The 21799-nt window shown below is 42.8% G+C and overlaps 2 protein-coding genes and 2 pseudogenes across 2 annotated transcripts; all 4 read right to left on the bottom strand.

Moving 5' to 3' along the window:
- Positions 1–6698: 6698 nt before the first annotated feature.
- Positions 6699–9930, bottom strand: LOC113587568 (glutamine amidotransferase-like class 1 domain-containing protein 3A, mitochondrial). Its single transcript, XM_035523076.1, has 7 exons — positions 9538–9930; positions 8961–9013; positions 8563–8676; positions 8327–8446; positions 8045–8137; positions 7677–7833; positions 6699–7479 (listed from the first exon to the last, which is right to left on the bottom strand). The coding sequence occupies exons 1-7, from the start codon at positions 9628–9630 to the stop codon at positions 7351–7353; spliced, it is 759 nt and encodes a 252-aa protein (XP_035378969.1). The 5' UTR covers positions 9631–9930; the 3' UTR covers positions 6699–7350.
- A 271-nt stretch (positions 9931–10201) lies between these two features.
- Positions 10202–11894, bottom strand: LOC113567895 (annotated as a pseudogene).
- A 4752-nt stretch (positions 11895–16646) lies between these two features.
- On the bottom strand, positions 16647–18728 carry LOC118240804 (glutamine amidotransferase-like class 1 domain-containing protein 3B, mitochondrial). The gene is made up of 3 exons (XM_035523029.1): positions 18365–18728; positions 17807–17859; positions 16647–16749 (listed from the first exon to the last, which is right to left on the bottom strand). Exons 1-3 carry the CDS (start codon positions 18455–18457, stop codon positions 16662–16664), a joined length of 234 nt encoding a protein of 77 aa, XP_035378922.1. The 5' UTR covers positions 18458–18728; the 3' UTR covers positions 16647–16661.
- Positions 18729–19364: 636 nt separating this feature from the next.
- On the bottom strand, positions 19365–20720 carry LOC118240763 (annotated as a pseudogene).
- Between the last annotated feature and the right edge of the window lie 1079 nt (positions 20721–21799).

Raw genomic sequence — 21799 nt, 5'->3', positions numbered from 1 at the left:
AGTAGGAGTGAGAAGGAGAGAAATAGGAAGAGTAACGAGAGAGTTGTCCAGAGGGAGAAAGAGAGAGAGAGAGAGAGAGAGAGAGAGAGAGAGAGAGAGAGAGAGAGAGAGAGAGAGAGACCAGGTAAGAGCAAGACAGCAAGATGGAGGAGTGGAGCAAAGAAAAGAAAGAATATAAGTGAGAGACAAAAGAGAGAAATTCAAATAAAATTATGATGCGCTCTGCATGAATCAGCTGATGATTGTACTGAAGCTAATTGGTCAATACTTGTGTGACGATAATAGAATCTTTGTGGATGGGATTATTAGTTTTTTCACCTCTCCACTGGGTGCCAGCGTAGCTGCTGAAGTGCTTCTGGGCTTTCATTCAGCACTTTACAGCTGCAAGACCTACCTGCCAGAGAGCGAGTGAGCGAGCAAGAGAAAGAGAGAGAGAGAGAGAGAGAGAGAGAGAGAGGGAGGTTGAGTTCTAAGCTCAATGCAGACGTTCTTGCACATGGTCAAATGGCTTGACAGGTATTGTTATGAGTGATTGTGGGTATTCAGACCTGTGCTATTGGTCTGCAACTGAAAAAATACTGTGGTAAATTGCACAAGGGAGAGAAGGATGAAAGGATGAAAGGATGAATGGAGCGATGGAAGGATGGAGATGAAGGGAGGCAGAGTGGAAATGTAGGATAACAAACACACATACACACACACATACACACACACACACGCACACACACACACACACGCACACACACACATACGCACAAACACACATACCCACCCACACACACACACACACACACACACACACACACACATACACACACACATACGCACACACACATACACACACACATACGCACACACACCTGTGCTCATACCCAAACCATCCACTGATGCTACATTACGTATCTTGACCCTTGAACCTTGACTCTGACCTTAGTAGCTGAAGCAATGCCAGATGGAGATCTGTCCTTCTCTGGCCAAAATGGCAATGACCTCTGACATGATCCAGCTTGACCATTCACTTTGACAGCCAGACAGACCACTCAGAGAGGATACACACACACACACACACACACACACACACAAACACAAACACACACACACAATAATTAAACCTGACCTGCCTGGTTCAAGAGCCATGCAGGGAAACAATAATATACTAATATAAGTGCAAAGTGTGGATAAAGCTTGAACCTGGTACTACGGCAACATCAAATGCCAAACACATGCTGTTACTTCCCTGGGAAGCTCTGGCATGCAGTGCAAACAGAACTCCCACAGACAACTGAACAACACACCCCTAAATGCACTCAGCTCAGGTGAAGTCCTGCGACCCTTCAGTGCTTATTGGCAGTCGTGAGTGGTTCACACAGGTTAGGCTGAGCAGCCTATCAGAGTGTGTTTGCATGTGTGTGTGTGTGTGTGTGTGTATGCGTGCGTGCGGATGTGTGTCTTCAGGAGCTGACGTGCGCTAATGTGACAGGAGAAAGCTGGCAGAAGGAAAGCAGAGCACAAAGGAGGACAGGCACCACACTGGGCCGCCTCTGCTCTCTTCCAGCCCCTGATGACTGCATGCAAGCAAGGGACTAGGGCTCTGGGACAGGAGAGACCACGCACTACAGGAGCGCTGTATCTCTTACACAGCTAGTCAGACAGGAGAGACCACGCACTACAGGAGCGCTGTATCTCTTACACAGCTACAGTCAGACAGGAGAGACCACGCACTACAGGAGCGCTGTATCTCTTACACAGCTACAGTCAGACAGGAGAGACCACGCACTACAGGAGCGCTGTATCTCTTACACAGCTAGTCAGACAGGAGAGACCACGCACTACAGGAGCGCTGTATCTCTTACACAGCTACAGTCAGACAGGAGAGACCACGCACTACAGGAGCGCTGTATCTCTTACACAGCTAGTCAGACAGGAGAGACCACGCACTACAGGAGCGCTGTATCTCTTACACAGCTACAGTCAGACAGGAGAGACCACACACTACAGGAGCGCTGTATCTCTTACACAGCTACAGTCAGACAGGAGAGACCACGCACTACAGGAGCGCTGTATCTCTTACACAGCTACAGTCAGACAGGAGAGACCACGCACTACAGGAGCGCTGTATCTCTTACACAGCTAGTCAGACAGGAGAGACCACGCACTACAGGAGCGCTGTATCTCTTACACAGCTACAGTCAGACAGGAGAGACCACGCACTACAGGAGCGCTGTATCTCTTACACAGCTACAGTCAGACAGGAGAGACCACGCACTATGAGAGCAGTGCATCTCTTACACAGCTACAGTCAGATAGGAATAGGAGAGACCATGCACTACGAGAGCAGTGTATCTCTTACACAGCTACAGTCAGATAGGAGAGACCATGCACTACAGGAGCGCTGTATCTCTTACAAAGCTTCAGTCAGACAGGAGACACCACTTACAAGCATACAGATAACAATGCAAATATGCATCAATGGTGGAATACATGCATAAGAGATATGAGAACTACACACAGATGTTGTTTCTGACTGCCCTTTTAACCAATCAAAAACAATATTAACATATCATGATTATTTTTCTACAAAATCATCCCAGTTTGTATTCATGCCACAAATTACATGGCAATACCCATTTGTTTTTACTGCTTTAGACAACCAGCTAGCATTGCAATTAAAATGTCACTTATTCCCCAAATTAACAAAGGAAAAAGGATTTGTGCATACGAATGAAGAGTTCCTTTCTTAATATTTTCTCAGCATTTATTTCTGATTAGCCGCAAACCAGAGAAAGTACCTTATCAGCATGAGTCTCTGGCTCATCACGTCACCTTTTGAAACGTGGCTTGGTAAATTATTTTAATCCCAAAACCAGTTAGTCCCAAAACCAGACTTAACATTGCACTGGCTGGAAGAGCATGTTCACGTATTTCACAACGAGATGAAAACTGAGTGAGAGGAGTCTTGGGTTAATTGCCGGGGCATCATTTTTGAATTTTGAACGTTCGTACGGTGGTCAGGAAAAGGCAACAGCATGGGAGGTGCTGGAGTCACGGTGCTGGAAAGGTGGACTGCAGAGAGAAAGTCACATCCACACAGCGGCCGCGTTCAGCGCCGCCCGTGAACGAGCTCGGCGGGCGAACGGCCGCACGCCGACGGGCGCGGGAACGCGCCTCTCTCTCTTCTCCATTCTTGGCCACTCTTTCTCCTCACTCCTCCTTCCCTTTCACCCCCCGGCTAATTATCGTGCGTCTTTCTCTTTGATAAAGAGTCTCTTGCGCGAATTAGTACAATATTGCGGGACCCCCCCCACCCTCCGCCCACCACAGGCCAACCCCCCCTCAGAGCCTGGTAGCATCGGACCACCTTGCACACGTATTGGCCTTAAGTTTCTGTGTATAACACTTGTCAGCAGTATGCATATGGAGATTGGAGCATCTATTTTAACTGCTAATTCCCTCCCTCTCCTGCTTTTTTAAAACTCTAAAGGCCCCTCGCTGTGCGCCCCCCACAATCACAAGCAGAGAATGCTGGGACCTCATGCTGGGGGTTACAAGACGTCCCACTATAGAGGCAGAACAGGTGGGGGGAGGGTTACTCCAGCAGGGGTCAGAGCTGGGGTACACTAATAGGCCTGACACACTTCCCTTAGCATACCAGCCCCCCACCCATAACCGCCACTGCTGGGTTCGAATGGTCCAGTCAAAGCAGCTGACCGGCTGCCGTTTTGAGTCCTGCACAGGGCTGGACAGAGAAGGTGACTCACAGGGAGACTCACATTGTAAAGGAAAATAGGAGGTGGTTGTGTGGGGCTCCTCTGGTGAAACTAAAGCTCTATAACTCCATACACCAGTAAGGTCATCTGTGCAATCCATGCAAACTGCACCAGGCTTCTGGAAAGGCCCGCGAGACTGTCAATACAATTAACATAAAGCACCTACACACTTAAAGTGTATAACTGTGCTTGCTGATGTTTATATGAGTATGCAGTATCTGTATTTATATATTATTGATGCTTAATATATGAACTGCACAAACAGAAACTTCTTCTCTCTTAGGGCTATTTACCTTGAGGCTAATTATTCAATATGGTACAGCACTCTTCTAATATGTCAGAATATAGGAATCACCTTTGATACTACTGAGAGCAGAATCAAATGTTCATCCATTTTACTGCATAGGAAGAGAAGATACGCTAAGATGCTTGAAAATGGCGCCCCTGGGCCCATGATGTCATGAGAAAAACTTTCTCCTTTCTCCGCAAGCTGTGGAGAACAGGCTCACTGTAGCAGAAGAGACCCTCAGCTACATAAGCCAATCAGAATAAGAATGAGGAGCACTGGCTTTCCCACTGAGCTTAATCCAGGGCCCAGCACGACACAGGCCTCTTCTGCCTCTTCTGTGTGAGAGGTTGAGAACTGCTGGTTACTGTGTATGTGTGTGTGTGTGTGTGAGGGAGAGAGAGAGAGAGAAAGTGTGTGTGAGACTGGCATGCACTTGACCCAGGGCTGTGTGTTGACTAATCCTCTGATCAGGATGCCGGGAGGTTTGTGGGGTCGGAGGCTCCAGGCTGGCCCCTGATTGACTGCCCCACTCACGCTAATGCACTGCGATCATGCCCCCCCCCCCCCATCCCTACAAAACGCACACCCACCCACACGCTTTAGTTCAGGCAAGAATGCATCGTTTCCTCAAAATTTTACAAACACATTACTCACACAAACTGCAGGTAAACCACATACACACACGTCAGAAGAGATATGAGAAAGGTATGAGGCAGCGACAGTAAGATGGAGCTAGCAGGTGTCAGGGGACCACCAGAGGGCAGTCAGTGTGACCTGGCCATGAGAAAGCTAAAATGTGTGTGTGTGTGGGGGGGTTTGAAAGCAGGGTGTCGGTGCCTCAGCCTGGCATGCAAACACGCTTGTGCCTGTGAGTGTGGCAGTAGGCCCTAAATCCCCTCGTTTTGTCCAGACAAATTGACAGAAGCCGGGGTCTTGTTTGCCTAGGCCCCCTGGTCGGCTGTGGGAAGGGGGGGCGCGAGGGAGAAGGGCCCATCAAAGCAACACTTTGCCTGGGAACAGGAGAAATAAATGCCCTGGTCCAAGGACAGGCCCCTGGGAGGGCTAAAGCAAGCAGCAGGAGCACGAACATCTGCCTGGTCTCTACTGAGAGAGAGAAGCAGGACAGAGCTTCCTGGAAGAGCAGGTGCCACAGTGTGTGAAACAGAACTGAGGTGAATCAAGACAGCTCTGAATTTCTTTAAAGGGTAAAATGAACGAGGAGTTGAAACCTAGTCCAAACGCAGGCCACAACCCAGCTGTTACCTTTAGTACAAAAAACCCTGATGCACAGGTTTAAACATGTAAGCCAATTACTTCACTTCTACTTATAACGAAATTAATAAAAGGCAATAACAGTAGTGAGTTGTTAAAATCAACATAAAATTTACAACAATAAAATCAATAACATTTACAACAAACACGAACATGCGTCGTGGTGCTATACAACTGTGCGTCTGCCAAGCGTACTCTAATAAGACATGGATGGGTGAAGAGGAAATGAGAGTGGGGGTGTATGTGCCCTTGCGTGGTGCCATACGATGACCGGCACAGAGGACTGTGGTACTAATCCTGTTACCCCAACCACACCCCCTACCATCCTCCCCCACATCCGCTCTTTGAAGCATTTCTCCTTTTCACTTACGCCCAAGCTCATGTCACCTGGGCACACGGAGAGGCTGGCTTTATTCGGGCCATCAAAGAAACAGGAAGACATGCAACAAGTGACTAGGAAGATCAAATGACACTGCGCCACAAAACCGAAGGAGTTTCAGATGATGAAGACTCCGCTCCTCTTCTCGGGCTTTGCGCCTCGTCTGGGGTTCAACCCCCAAAGTTTCAGCCAGGGTAATTACAAATACCGCGACTCCTGATTTTTTTAAAACCAGGTTTATGATCATGATCATTATTAGCTAACAAAACACAGCTCAGGGGAGGTTTAGGGCCTGTCCGAAACCAAGAATACAAAATAAATCAAGTTCACACAAAGGCAACAAAACCATTAGACACAACAAGCAGTAGTTCTTCATCCTCATAGATGGGGCTTTCCTGTAATGTACTACTGACACATGGTCACACAGTAACATAATGGTGCTAATCCCTAGGTTTGAAAACTACCCGTCAGTAGTGGAAACAAGGTATCAGAAAAGGATTCGCTGAGACACTAAATGTTTTCCCTTGCGGGGTTCCAGAGATGTGACAGGACAAAACAGTTGCATTCAGGTTACAGAGTGATGCTAAAATAACTGCTCAGAACCTATTTTATTGGGTAAACAGTTTGATCAGTAAATCTAAAGCCACTTTTGGGAAAGAAAACCAGTCTTTTTCAGAGGGTGCAGAAGCACGTCAATTCCGCATTCCAATTGCCTTCATCTTTCATTTACCAGTCATTAATAAGGACAAATGTTTAGAAGGAACTGGGGGACTGGGTTAACTGGATGTGTAGAAGACATCAATAATAGTTTTTAAATTGCCTCATGATTGTGTTTAACTGCCATTGGCTTGATCCAGACACCAGTCACCATCAATGATCACCAAGGATGTCTGAAGCACAACCCAAGGCCATAGAAGCATTCATACAGAAGAGATTATTTATATGTGATGTCTTGATATTAAAAGTTGAATAAAACACATTTTAATTAAAATAATTTTAATTATTTAATTAGGTTTTTGACAAGCACACAGTTCACATTTAAATTCAGTTTTAATTCAGTTATACCATCAAGAACAATACTTACCAAACATTTCTTTCAAAAAAAAAAGTTTTATTCCTACATTTTTAAATGGAAGTACTCACTCCCTCAATTAGAACCTTATGGGCAGTGTGCACCCTCTACTGGACAATAATAAGAACTACAACCAAGCAATTTCGCACATAGGTTTTTGTTTAATAATGTCTGCCCACTGGATTCGCTTTTGCATAAGGGTAAGAGCATTTGAGGCTAAAGTCACCTCTACTTTCTTGAAGTAATTTCTCTTCTCCCCTTCTTGAATGATCAGCTAGAACTGAACTTTACACAAAGTTTAACAGAAGTGAACTAAGGTTACGTACAATGCAGGTTGTAATGCCAAGTCTCCCCCACAAATCGCACTCAACTATTCGCAGAAGAGCATTCAAAATGTGATTCACCGTCATCCAATACAGAGAGAGAAAAAAATAAATAAAAAAATCAGGCTGCATTTGTTTAGGCTTTCACAAAGCGATCAGATCCATGTCCGACGATGTCAGACGTGGCTCTGTCTTCAAGCGCAGACTAAGCGCGTGCACCGGTCCGATCACGAGTGCGTCGCCTGCCCTCACTTTCCCGTGAGCTTCAGGACATCCCGGACCATTGCACCAATCCCATCGAAGATCAGGTGTAGCTTCGTGTCACACATGAACGCAGGAGAGGTCACCACCTTATTCTTCATATCAACATGGGCCTCGTGAGGGTTAAAGGTTAAGGGTCAACACTCAAGAGAAAACTTGAAAAACATTCATTTCAGTAATGCAAAAAAAAAAAAAAAAAAAAAAAAAAAAAGTTCAGCAGTGCTTTTTTTTTTTAAGAGCTTTGTAAATGAAGCGGTTTAGGACAGTCGTGACATAAAGGCATTCCTTTTCAGCAGTGTGCGGGGCAGGATATGGTGACCTCCTTGACCTTGTGCTTGCCGCCGAGTGCGACGATGGCCTGGGCGGTGCCGGCGTACGGCCACCTGCCTCCTCGCTCCTCCTCATGGCCTACGGTCACCTCCACACCAGGGAGCACCTTCGCCACTAGCACCGGGGAGATGCAACACAACCTGGTACAGAGGAGGCAACAGGACGACACAAGCACAGCAGTCAGGCAACTCGCAAACCCAAACAACAACTCCAGAGAAGCTGAATCAGGGCCAGTGACCGAAGGTGCACAGATTCACCCAACTGTGAAAGATTAATATGGAAGAAAGCCGAGTTTAAACTAAGTACTCCTGAATACTATTGGTCTGACACGCTAACAGACAGTAGACTCACCCAATGGGCTTTCCAGCTTTATGGAAGTCCTTCAAGACACGCTCAACCTCCTCATTCACACTACAGTCCTTTCCATCAACAGCAAAGGATGACCTGGTCTCCAGAGACAGTCATAAAAATGAAGATGAATCACTCGGGAATTAAAACCAGCCGTTATGGCACATAAGGTGGACTGTATGGCACATACGGTAGTCTGAGGTTACTGAATGTATTCTTCAGTAAAAGGCCTGGGCTCATTAACTGTCTCAAAGCTGCACAGTAAACACAAGCAGCGCTTCTCACAGGTTTTTGGCAGCCCCAAAGCCCCCTGGGAAGATGACTGCATCATGGCTGCCAGCGCTCAGCTTGGCCAGGTCAGCAATGCTACCTCTGGCGATGCGGGCCGACTCTGCCAACACGTTCCTAAAGGCCCCCCCCACACACACACACACATACTATATGGTTAGAAATACGGTGAGTTTAGTAAATGAAGAGACAACCAGTGTGAATAATGGTGTAGAATCTCCACTAGTTTTCACCTGGTTTCCATCTCTGCAGGCTGCCCCTTGCGGTGGTCTATAACGTGCATCTGTTCCACATCAGGTGCAAACATCTGGACCTCTGCACCTCCTCGACTCAGGTGCACCAGGATTCTGTACATACACAAATGCTTCCATTTCACCACGTCTAAACAGCCACATTTACGAACATCCTTTCCTGCAAAATATTTGCCCTGGAGGAACATTCCAGGTACAGGATGAAAAACGTTTCCATTCAAGTCATTTTTACGAAAACTGCTTTAGCTTTAAAATGTTTCTCGATATTTACCGACAATTTCCGCTTCCATTACTTATATCGACAAACATTTTTATGCGGCAAAGCAATTTTAATTTTAAAAGTATATCACTTGAATGGACTTGTAGCAACAGATACTCACGCCGATGCCTCGTGGATCTCTGTACCATCATACACCCCACAGCCTGACAACACCTGGGAAGCAAAAGAGTTAAGAATGCCAGTGAAACACAGTAGTGATATGGCTTTGACTACACAAAGGACAAATGTTTCTATTAACCTCACTAGGGACCAGAAAACAGATCCTCAAGCCTTCCTTCTCTGAACACTTTCACTGCGATTTTGACTTTGGGAGCTGAGCACGGAGGCTGAACAGTCTGCATCCAACAAACGGCAGGCAACACTTAGAGAACTGTGTCAGCGATAACGAGGACAATTAGTCACCTTTTTGCATTCTGGGAAAGTGTGAAAAGTGGGTTTCCAGTCAATTTTGTCTAACTGCATTATATGCCTCAAGAAGAATCAGATGTCCGTCCTTTTTATATGTCCGTCCCAGGCAAGGGGATTCTCCAAGGCCTATGCTCATGCATTTCTTAAGTCGCCTAACCACGCCACAGCACCGGACAAAGTATAATAAGGAAAGAATCGGATTTCTGTCGCATTGCACATCACATTTTTTTCTTTTCTTTCTCGAAATCTTAAAAGGGACGACTACTTACCACAGCGACCCTAGCGCCGCTCCACCGGGCACTAGTGTGAATCCTCACCAGAGAGGGACATGATTTGGGTGTCAAGGCTCGAAATGCCAACATCGTGGATAGCAAAGTCGTGAACTTTGACAAGGGCAGCGCTTAACTCGGTCAAACGTGCGATTAATAGGCGTAAGCGATTAACTGCACCTTGGCTGTTTCTCTCAACGGCACTAAAATCTCCGATTACTTCAACGTGCTTTCACTATTATAGCAATAACACTCATGACGGAGTCACGTCTTTCAAAAACATTTATCGTATAGTATATAAATGAATTATTGTAGTATCTTAATGGTGTTCAACAGCGGGCTGAATACACTGTAGAAATATTACGGTAGCGCTACTGTTCTTCTGTGCTCTTTTACATCACTGTGTTTTAGTACTATAGCGCCACTTGGCGGGACAGGTGAGCAGTCACGCGTAAAAATATGGTTTTGGATCAACGTGACGTTATTTTACCAGGCAACTACTGGTTATAAAGATGAAAAAAAAAGTCAAAGATTGTTGACCTTCGGCTATTTGTAATGAACGCCTTAGATGTAAAAATAATAATAAAATAGTAATATAAAAACATATCTTAAGGCATTTTAGCAATAATATAGACGGATATTTATAGCCCCCCAACCCATTTAACTGTCAGTTAAGCTGTGGAGACAAATTTGGACAGAAGACGTCATGCTTTTCTCAGACGCTCCAAGTGGTCTTTCCTGCAACACATCAGAATCCTATTGGATGAGCTTATCTGCATCCTTGCTTCCAATAACAGTCAACATTGGCAGTTTGGAGCTGAGATGTGCTGCATAATCAGGCAGTCATTCAGATGGGAGCTGGGAGAAAACAAAATGCATGCACACACAATTTAAAAACTTATGTAAGACTTTGGTGCTGAATTGGGGCATAAGAAGGAACCCCTGAGAAAATATGCTGATGCATAGAAAAAAGAGAATTAGATATATTGAGCTATAAAGAAATTCATTAATGTCCTATGACTGTAAATCATACTTGAGCATGGGAAAGGCACTATATGAATAACGATGATTATGATACCTTATAATAGGCCTTTAGGTGAGGAGTCATCTCTTGGACATTGACACTCTAGGTTTTGAATGGTTCTGGTTTAGTTTTGACTAACTGTAAATGGTGGCTGTGTAGACCATGCTGAGAATACATGATCCTCTCCACCTTAAATTGAGCCTCTCCTTGGCTTTTTCATTCTCCTGTTCAAGCAGATCTTTGATTGCTTGAACAGCAATCAAATTTAGCGTTCCAGCTTTTTCCTAACTAATTACCAAGTGAGCTACATGCCATCTCAAACCCCATCTCCTCAATTCCACCAGAACTAATTAGAGATGGAACCTTTCGCACGCTAACTCATGTCTGATAGCCTTGTCCTCCAAACCAGATTTCCATCTTGCAAACTCTCTCCTGATTTTGGTGAAAAGCCCCAGACCTGAATTTCTGATGCTTTCCTCCATCCTCAATAAATTCCATGAGGACATGATTGAACATTCAAATTTTCTGTAAAATACAAAAATGTTAGGAAGTATTTGAGGGAGCCAAATCAAGCCAAAAAACACCCCACACATAAATAAATACTGGCTTCAGAAATAATATTCCTTACAGGTCCTTACCATGACAAGAAAGCTGTTCTCATTTTCTTCTTGAGGAACTTCCTTTCCAAGCATTCTCAGTTCATGAACTGCCTTCTTCAGTTTCTCCTAAATTTGTTTCTGCAACTGTGGAATTGACCTCTGAAAAGGAAAAAAAAAAAAAAAGGATGAGGACATAAACACAATAAAAAAGTTGGAGGAAAGCCAGTTTGGTGGAGAAAATTGAACACAGGTGCAAGATTGTTAATAAAAATACATTTACACTAATGTGGTCAACCAATTCCTTTGTTAGTCTTTCTGCAAGCAGGGCACCATAACGTTTCCTTCTTCCAAGAGAGGTCTGAGAAAAACAGAAAGGGAGCGATGTCACAGAGTACCACTGGCTGGAACTTCCTAGACTAAATTATGTCTACAACCGGCCCGTACAATGTGCTATGTACTAGAGAGTCAATTTTAGGGCAGAAAATAAAAACATCTTCAGACTGCTTTTTTTGTCTAATGCAGATATAGATTCTTGTTATCATCAATATTACATCAACATTCTGTATAATTTAAATAATTTTCTTTGACAAGAGAAATTCCTTATCTGGAAAATGCATTCCACAAACACATGCAGATGTTTCTTGCCTGAAATGTGGACAGTCCTCATTTTTAAGGGCTACAGCCAGACTCAGGTTGTCAATGATGTCTTGCTGGGCACGTCTCTTCACCATCATGTTATTTTATGCAGCACAAGAAAATAGTAGAATGCATCTCACAACTTATACTTGCCAAGGTTGGCCGGCCATCCAGCAGGAGGGATACGCCCACTCCTGCTCAGGATCACAGCACGCACCTGCCCTGCTCCCGAGCACCTACCTATTAATCCTGCTCATCTGTTCCTTGTATCTTTCCCTCACTAAAACGCGCAGGTTCCTAAGGCCAGTGCTGCACATTAGTGGACTACACTGACAAGTATCACGACAGAGCGCATTGACGCTTTGCAGTTGTTCACGTTATGGGTAATAAAGAGCACCTTCTTTCAGCTTCGCCTCATGCTCCCTCGGGCCGCCACCGTCACAATATTTTACTCATGTCACATGTAGTGCATACAATAAAATGTTTTAGGAGTGAATGGGTGTTTCTGTTATTAATTATGGTAAGCCTACTCAATGGATATAATTTCTAATCAATATCCAAAATTTTCTGAACAAGAAAATTAAGTGCCAGTGTGCTGATGCACTACCCGCTCGCCTATAGATCATTGATTCACGCCTTTGCTCATGCATAAACAGAAAGGGCACAATTGGCGTGATTGACAGCTGTTTCCACAAATAGCGGACACTTGCTTTATATGGTCACCCACCGTGTGAGTTAGAGCCGTGCGCACAGCAAAACGTCACTTGTGCGTTGTAATCAGACGAAGTCTGTTACATTGGCGAAATGGATGCAGTCGGGTGTTGTTTTTATGGAATAGTTTGCTCGCCAGTACTTTTGGTCGTCGTGGAAAGGAAGAGGCTTTCATAGCTAGTCCACGCTAGAAGCCACTGAACCGCTCCTCAGCTTCCAGCTCATAACTGCACCCGTTTTAGCAGTAGTTTGTGTGGAGTTGTTTGGCTGCAGTTATGAGCTGGAACCTGAAAGACGGTTCAGTGGCTTTTAGTGTGGACTAGCTATGATGTTTGCATCGCGAATCACTGTTGGAATATTTCCATTAACTGCTGGAAAAATTAATAATCCTATTACAACCTGTAAGTATAAATGATAAAACATGCTTTTTCTTTACAGTATTACAGCATTGCGTATTATGGCATTTTCCCCAGCATAACCGTTTAGCCTAATAACAATGAAGTAATTAGGCAAATATTGTTTAGCCTTTAACAATTAAGATATAAGGAAGCTAATATTGTTGTGATGTTTTAGCAAAAGACATTTTGCACACATGATGCATAGTGACTAATGACCTTGTGTACATTTGGTTTTTGGGCACTTTGGAGGTGTCTAGGGCACCTACTGGAAAATTCTGTGTAGCATCTGACTCATTTCATGTATATGCTCAAAATTGTTCATTTTATTTGACAGGACCCTGGGGAATGATGAAATAGTCCCCCCCCCCCCCCCACCTTGGGGGCTGGGCGACCCTGAAGCTCAGGGGAACCTGAGTGCCTTTGTTCCCCTGTGTGCCTTGAAGGCTGTAGATCGAAGTGGAGCATGGCTCTGCATGTCCGGATTGATGACCTTCACAACATGTGTTCCATTGTCCCTAGGGCTCCAGTCCCTAGCCTTGCCAGCCTGGCACTTGTCCTCCCTCTTGGGTTTGCCCTCAGCCTGGCAGACCAGGGGCACGCGGTCCTGGCTGATCTGTGGCACCTGTGAGGGGTGCGTTGGAGTTGAGCCCACAGCTCTGCTCCCTGCCTTATTCAAGACAGCACGCCTGATGAGCAGGGAATCAGCCAGCTTTGGGCCACAACTCATTCTGTCCTCATTCCCCACCTCCACCTTTGTTGGCACTTCCCTCACATGCTTGTGGAGGACATGTTGGGTTGTGCCAGACTTGGGGCATTTTGGTTTGCTGGGGGCCGTTGTGTGGAGGGCGGCTTTCCCTGAGACGGGTGGAGCTGTCGGAGTGTGAGCATCCTTCACACCCATGACCTGAGCACTGCTCTTGTGTCCTGGTTCTCTGACCAGTGAGGGGAACACAGTCTGGCTGTAGCGCTGGCCTTCAACAAGGAATCTGCTTGTTGACTTGCCACCGTGACTTCCTGCGGTGGCTTCCGGAAGTGCTGGGAATCTTGAGTTCTTCCCAGACTTTCTCAAGTTTTGAAGGAATTGAGGTTCCTTCTTCCTCTGCGAGATTCCTGCAATATCTGGAAAGTGGTGGCTGCTTCTTATTTTGTGTTGATGAATTATTTTTCCTTCCACAACATTCCAGAATCCACTCAACGTGTATTGAGTAGGCATTTCACTTCACCAAATGATGACTGGTGCCTTACTGGGAAAAATAACATTTTGTTTTAAATAGTTTACAAATACTCATTAATTTATAACTATGTTTTACTTAATGTATACTACATTCTCTTAATCTGAACAACACAAATTTTATATTTATATAATTAATCTGAATCAATAAACATCTTATTTTAATCAATGATAATAAAAAGGTTAAACCTATGTAGCTTCTTTAACAAACGGAAAGACACTTTACATTTTATTTGGGAAAAATATAGTATACAACATTTTCCTTATCTAGACTAAATAACACAAATAACGCATCATTTAAAAATAGTTTACAAGTTCATTAATAGCCTACCTTTCATCACCTCACCTGAATTTCTCTTATCCTATTGACCATTCTATGTATATTATAAACAATTTACACATACATTAACTGCTAATCAGTTACACTCCTCTTAAGGCCGTAACGCGAAATAACGACAGGAAAAGGAGAAAATAGTCGCAGACGATTTGGTCGCTTGGAAGATTTTTTTTTTTCCCCCGGAATTTATCGTTCAGTCTTTCGCATCGGAAAAAGGGACCACATATTCATCTATTGATTACGATATACTTTTGCTCCTTTGAAAAACGCAAACGATATTGGGTATATCCAATTTTGAAAAAATATACAAAAACAAACATGCAAAATGAAAGGAACATTTTCCTAACGTTTTTCCACAATCTTTTCATTTCTTCAACTGCAAAACAATGAAGTGCAAATAAAATGTATTATCGGGTATCTTTAATATTTAATTTTCTAATACATGTTATCATTTTAGCACGATACGTCGTAGGCTAACTGAACCGGTTGCTAATGTAATTAGCTCGCTAGTTTCGGTACAGTGCTGTCCAAATAGAACAGGCATGTCATCCTCATAGCCAAGCTCATTTACGATATATTTCACGTCGTGCTTTATAAACATTTTGATATTTGTCACAAAGTTCTAGATGCTAAAGAGAAACGATATCGTGTTTGCGTCTCAGCCGTCGACCAGTCAAGATGGTTTTGATGCTCTGCCAACTTCAGAAACGACTGTAATTGCTTTAGTGAGTTCCTCAACTCCAAAAATAATAACAGGACGACAAAATAATGAGGCTATTTTTTTTGCTGTGTTGAAAATCGCGTTTGGTGTGCAAGAAGCCATCTGTTAACCCGGTGTTGGGAATAATTTAATTGTCGACAGAATAAATTGCAATTAAATCGCAGTGTGTAACGGCCTTAAATCTAAACGGTTTCTCTTAATGCATTCCATCTCTTAATCTATTACATATTCTTTATTTAAATACATTAAGCAGTATAAACTATTTTTTTGGTTAACATGCTCTTAATCCCAACATGGAGTGAAAAGTTTACAAGATAGATTCAGTGGGATATTAATTACCTTAATCTATTTATATAAAATATCCTTAAACACAAGTACACATTAATTTATATTTGTCTAATATTCTCTTAATTGAAACAACGTTTGGAAAGACATAATTTCTTTTAGGCATTCCTTTTATATAGCAGTTTCTCACTGGTTTACCTTAAGAAGACTTTTTAGGCCTACCTTTGATATCGAAGAATTGTCCTAAATGGTATGCAATCTGTATTTTGCAGAGTCCGGTTTGCGCTCTCTGTCCGTAATGGTAACACCGTATGCAGCCGGGCCTTTTTTTAAAAAAGAGCTGGTTCGATGACGTCACACATATTGTGACGCCATAATATTCGTCCGCATTCTAGTTCATTGTTGTCTTGAGAACAGAGATGTCCCTTATGCCCACCCAAGTGTACGTCTAAGTAAATAAAAACATCAATTTCCTAAACCTTGGTCACCATATCTGGACTTGTCTTCATATAACAATGCATAGATTTATGTTTATGGTTATACTTTATTAGTCCCTTTAACTACTACTACTACTACTACTACTATTATGATGATGATGATGATGATGATGATGATGATCATGAAGAAGTAGTTTGTGCTCAAAAATGTGTGATTTTGCATATTATGTAAATTATCTCAAAATCAAAGCAGAGCTTATGGGTTCTTGAGGCTTTTTTGTAGACTTTGAAGACTAGTAATGACTGGGAAAAAGAATTTTTTCTTTATAACATGTGGTCATTTCACAATGTCTCCTCAGAGAAAAGGAACACTGACTGGGGGTTGTATTTCCAGGAATCAACCTCAGGTACATGCATCGTGCTCCAATAAACCTTCTCAGTGTTCCATCTTCTAGAAGAGTTGTTTGTTGCCCTCTTTAGAAAAATGACACTTTTATAAAGAAAAGTGAAAAAGAAGAGGAGAAGACTGCTGAGGTTGAGAAGACGAAAATTGGTGTGAAGAAGACTCATGAACCTAAAACTGAACTGTGAAATGTTTTGAATCCTGTGACAATTGTTTATTAAAGTTCACTAAACAACAAAAAGTGAATAGTAAATTCCTTACAACACCTTAGAAAGTTTCTGTAAACCTTCTGAAAAAACGTTTGGCCTTTTCCTGAGCTCCAGAGGTTGGCAGTGGGGCACATCAGACCATTTTGATTCTCTTTCCCAAGCTCTGGTCACCTATGCTGGCGATGGCAGACAGGTTCAGGTCCTTCTCCACTCCTAGCGACCTAAGCGAATCCACAAGGTCGATGCAGGGGTGCACCTTGTCCTCATACTTTGTGCTCAGACTACTACTCATTCCATCAATCGCACTGGGTTTCCTCAGCAACATCTCTGACATGCTTGATGCTCTCCTTCTACACAGCAAAACACACTAGCAAGTAGTGTTACAAATGAATAGTTAAACATAGATTAGCTGCAAAAATGATCTTTTAGAATTTATGTTCACATTTGCCTTCACAGTGAAGTTTGTCAGATATGTTCCAGTTCCATGTGAGACTAGATGATAAGTGTTTAATCCTAATGGACATTTTTCACAGTCTGGAGTTGGCAACATAATAGATTTACTTCCTGTCCAATATTCATCAAATATTCCCCAGGTTCTGAGACAACAGCAAGACCTAGAGACTTCATTTACGCCTTTTCTTAAAATACATATTTTAAATGTTTCACAGTGCTTTGATGTGCATGCATGTTAATTAGTGTGGAACTGAGTGGGCCTAAAGAGTATCCGAGACCACTTTTGAGCTTTTGTCCCGCTTTAAATGATTTTGTACTGTGGGTGCATAGTAATGGTGGCCTCAGAAGTGAGTGTATGTGGATATTCGAGAGATACGATGGCATAGTGCGAATCTCAGGGTATGTCTGAATTTTCTTCTTATCCCAGTCATCAAAAAACATACATAAACAAGGTAAAAAATGAATAGAGAAAAACTTTATATTATTTTCATTTTAGTTTATTCATGAAACACAAAGTGCAATGGCGACTTACAAATTGCACTGGCAAACTACGGCTTTGTTGTAATGAAAGCTGTAAAGCTGTAGCTTGGACAGTGCACAGGACTCCTCTAGCATAAGCTACAGCATGTGCATTAATGGAAAGTAAAGTGTAAGCTTTCCATTCAAGTCATTTTTACAAAAACTGCTTTAGCTTTAAAATGTTTCTCGATATTTACCGACAATTTCCGCTTCCATTACTTATATCGACAAACATTTTTATGCGGCAAAGCAATTTTAATTTTAAAAGTATATCACTTGAATGGACTTGTAGCAACAGATACTCACGCCGATGCCTCGTGGATCTCTGTACCATCATACACCCCACAGCCTGACAACACCTGGGAAGCAAAAAAGTTAAGAATGCCAGTGAAACACAGTAGTGATATGGCTTTGACTACACAAAGGACAAATGTTTCTATTAACCTCACTAGGGACCAGAAAACAGATCCTCAAGCCTTCCTTCTCTGAACATTTTCACTGCGATTTTGACTTTGGGAGCTGAGCACAGAGGCTGAACAGTCTGCATCCAGCAAACGGCAGGCAACACTTAGAGAACTGTGTCAGCGATAACGAGGACAATTAGTCACCTTTTTGCATTCTGGGAAAGTGTGAAAAGTGGGTTTCCAGTCAATTTTGTCTAACTGCATTATATGCCTCAAGAAGAATCAGATGTCCGTCCCAGGCAAGGGGATTCTCCAAGGCCTATGCTCATGCATTTCTTAAGTCGCCTAACCACGCCACAGCACCGGACAAAGTATAATAAGGAAAGAATCGGATTTCTGTCGCATTACACATCATTTTTTTCTTTTTTTTCTCGAAATCTTAAAAGGGACGACTACTTACCACAGCGACCCTAGCGCCGCTCCACCGGGCACTAGTGTGAATCCTCACCAGAGAGGGACATGATTTGGGTGTCAAGGCTCGAAATGCCAACATCGTGGATAGCAAAGTCGTGAACTTTGACAAGGGCAGCGCTTAACTCGGTCAAACGTGCGATTAATAGGCGTAAGCGATTAACTGCACCTTGGCTGTTTCTCTCAACGGCACTAAAATCTCCGATTACTTCAACGTGCTTTCACTATTATAGCAATAACACTCATGACGGAGTGACGTCTTTCAAAAACATTTATCGTATAGTATATAAATGAATTATTGTAGTGTCTTAATGGTGTTCAAGAGCGGGCTGAATACACTGTAGAAATATTACGGTAGCGCTACTGTTCTTCTGTGCTCTTTTACATCACTGTGTTTTAGTACTATAGCGCCACTTGGCGGGACAGGTGAGCAGTCACGCGTAAAAATATGGTTTTGGATCAACGTGACGTTATTTTACCAGGCAACTACTGGTTATAAAGATGAAAAAAAAAGTCAAAGATTGTTGACCTTCGGCTATTTGTAATGAACGCCTTAGATGTAAAAATAATAATAAAATAGTAATATAAAAACATATCTTAAGGCATTTTAGCAATAATATAGACGGATATTTATAGCCCCCAAACCCATTTAACTGTCAGTTAAGCTGTGGAGACAAATTTGGACAGAAGACGTCATGCTTTTCTCAGACGCTCCAAGTGGTCTTTCCTGCAACACATCAGAATCCTATTGGATGAGCTTATCTGCATCCTTGCTTCCAATAACAGTCAACATTGGCAGTTTGGAGCTGAGATGTGCTGCATAATCAGGCAGTCATTCAGATGGGACCTGGGAGAAAACAAAATGCATGCACACACAATTTAAAAACTTATGTAAGACTTTGGTGCTGAATTGGGGCATAAGAAGGAACTTCTGAGAAAATATGCTGATGCATAGAAAAAGAGAATTAGATATATTGAGCTATAAAGAAATTCATTAATGTCCTATGACTGTAAATCATACTTGAGCATGGGAAAGGCACTATATGAATAACGATGATTATGATACCTTATAATAGGCCTTTAGGTGAGGAGTCATCTCTTGGACATTGACACTCTAGGTTTTGAATGGTTCTGGTTTAGTTTTGACTAACTGTAAATGGTGGCTGTGTAGACCATGCTGAGAATACATGATCCTCTCCACCTTAAATTGAGCCTCTCCTTGGCTTTTTCATTCTCCTGTTCAAGCAGATCTTTGATTGCTTGAACAGCAATCAAATTTAGCGTTCCAGCTTTTTCCTAACTAATTACCAAGTGAGCTACATGCCATCTCAAACCCCATCTCCTCAATTCCACCAGAACTAATTAGAGATGGAACCTTTCGCACGCTAACTCATGTCTGATAGCCTTGTCCTCCAAACCAGATTTCCATCTTGCAAACTCTCTCCTGATTTTGGTGAAAAGCCCCAGACCTGAATTTCTGATGCTTTCCTCCATCCTCAATAAATTCCATGAGGACATGATTGAACATTCAAATTTTCTGTAAAATACAAAAATGTTAGGAAGTATTTGAGGGAGCCAAATCAAGCCAAAAAACACCCCACACATAAATAAATACTGGCTTCAGAAATAATATTCCTTACAGGTCCTTACCATGACAAGAAAGCTGTTCTCATTTTCTTCTTGAGGAACTTCCTCTCCAAGCATTCTCAGTTCATGAACTGCCTTCTTCAGTTTATCCTAAATTTGTTTCTGCAACTGTGGAATTGACCTCTGAAAAGGAAAAAAAAAAAAAAAGGATGAGGACATAAACACAATAAAAAAGTTGGAGGAAAGCCAGTTTGGTGGAGAAAATTGAACACAGGTGCAAGATTGTTAATAAAAATACATTTACACTAATGTGGTCAACCAATTCCTTTGTTAGTCTTTCTGCAAGCAGGGCACCATAACGTTTCCTTCTTCCAAGAGAGGTCTGAGAAAAACAGAAAGGGAGCGATGTCACAGAGTACCACTGGCTGGAACTTCCTAGACTAAATTATGTCTACAACCGGCCCGTACAATGTGCTATGTACTAGAGAGTCAATTTTAGGGCAGAAAATAAAAACATCTTCAGACTGCTTTTTTTGTCTAATGCAGATATAGATTCTTGTTATCATCAATATTACATCAACATTCTGTATAATTTAAATAATTTTCTTTGACAAGAGAAATTCCTTATCTGGAAAATGCATTCCACAAACACATGCAGATGTTTCTTGCCTGAAATGTGGACAGTCCTCATTTTTAAGGGCTACAGCCAGACTCAGGTTGTCAATGATGTCTTGCTGGGCACGTCTCTTCACCATCATGTTATTTTATGCAGCACAAGAAAATAGTAGAATGCATCTCACAACTTATACTTGCCAAGGTTGGCCGGCCATCCAGCAGGAGGGATACGCCCACTCCTGCTCAGGATCACAGCACGCACCTGCCCTGCTCCCGAGCACCTACCTATTAATCCTGCTCATCTGTTCCTTGTATCTTTCCCTCACTAAAACGCGCAGGTTCCTAAGGCCAGTGCTGCACATTAGTGGACTACACTGACAAGTATCACGACAGAGCGCATTGACGCTTTGCAGTTGTTCACGTTATGGGTAATAAAGAGCACCTTCTTTCAGCTTCGCCTCATGCTCCCTCGGGCCGCCACCGTCACAATATTTTACTCATGTCACATGTAGTGCATACAATAAAATGTTTTAGGAGTGAATGGGTGTTTCTGTTATTAATTATGGTAAGCCTACTCAATGGATATAATTTCTAATCAATATCCAAAATTTTCTGAACAAGAAAATTAAGTGCCAGTGTGCTGATGCACTACCCGCTCGCCTATAGATCATTGATTCACGCCTTTGCTCATGCATAAACAGAAAGGGCACAATTGGCGTGATTGACAGCTGTTTCCACAAATAGCGGACACTTGCTTTATATGGTCACCCACCGTGTGAGTTAGAGCCGTGCGCACAGCAAAACGTCACTTGTGCGTTGTAATCAGACGAAGTCTGTTACATTGGCGAAATGGATGCAGTCGGGTGTTGTTTTTATGGAATAGTTTGCTCGCCAGTACTTTTGGTCGTCGTGGAAAGGAAGAGGCTTTCATAGCTAGTCCACGCTAGAAGCCACTGAACCGCTCCTCAGCTTCCAGCTCATAACTGCACCCGTTTTAGCAGTAGTTTGTGTGGAGTTGTTTGGCTGCAGTTATGAGCTGGAACCTGAAAGACGGTTCAGTGGCTTTTAGTGTGGACTAGCTATGATGTTTGCATCGCGAATCACTGTTGGAATATTTCCATTAACTGCTGGAAAAATTAATAATCCTATTACAACCTGTAAGTATAAATGATAAAACATGCTTTTTCTTTACAGTATTACAGCATTGCGTATTATGGCATTT

Source organism: Electrophorus electricus, chromosome 25 (assembly GCF_013358815.1).
Source record: "Electrophorus electricus isolate fEleEle1 chromosome 25, fEleEle1.pri, whole genome shotgun sequence".
Classification (NCBI taxonomy): Eukaryota; Metazoa; Chordata; class Actinopteri; order Gymnotiformes; family Gymnotidae; genus Electrophorus; species Electrophorus electricus.
This window is presented reverse-complemented; position numbering and strand designations above follow the sequence as displayed.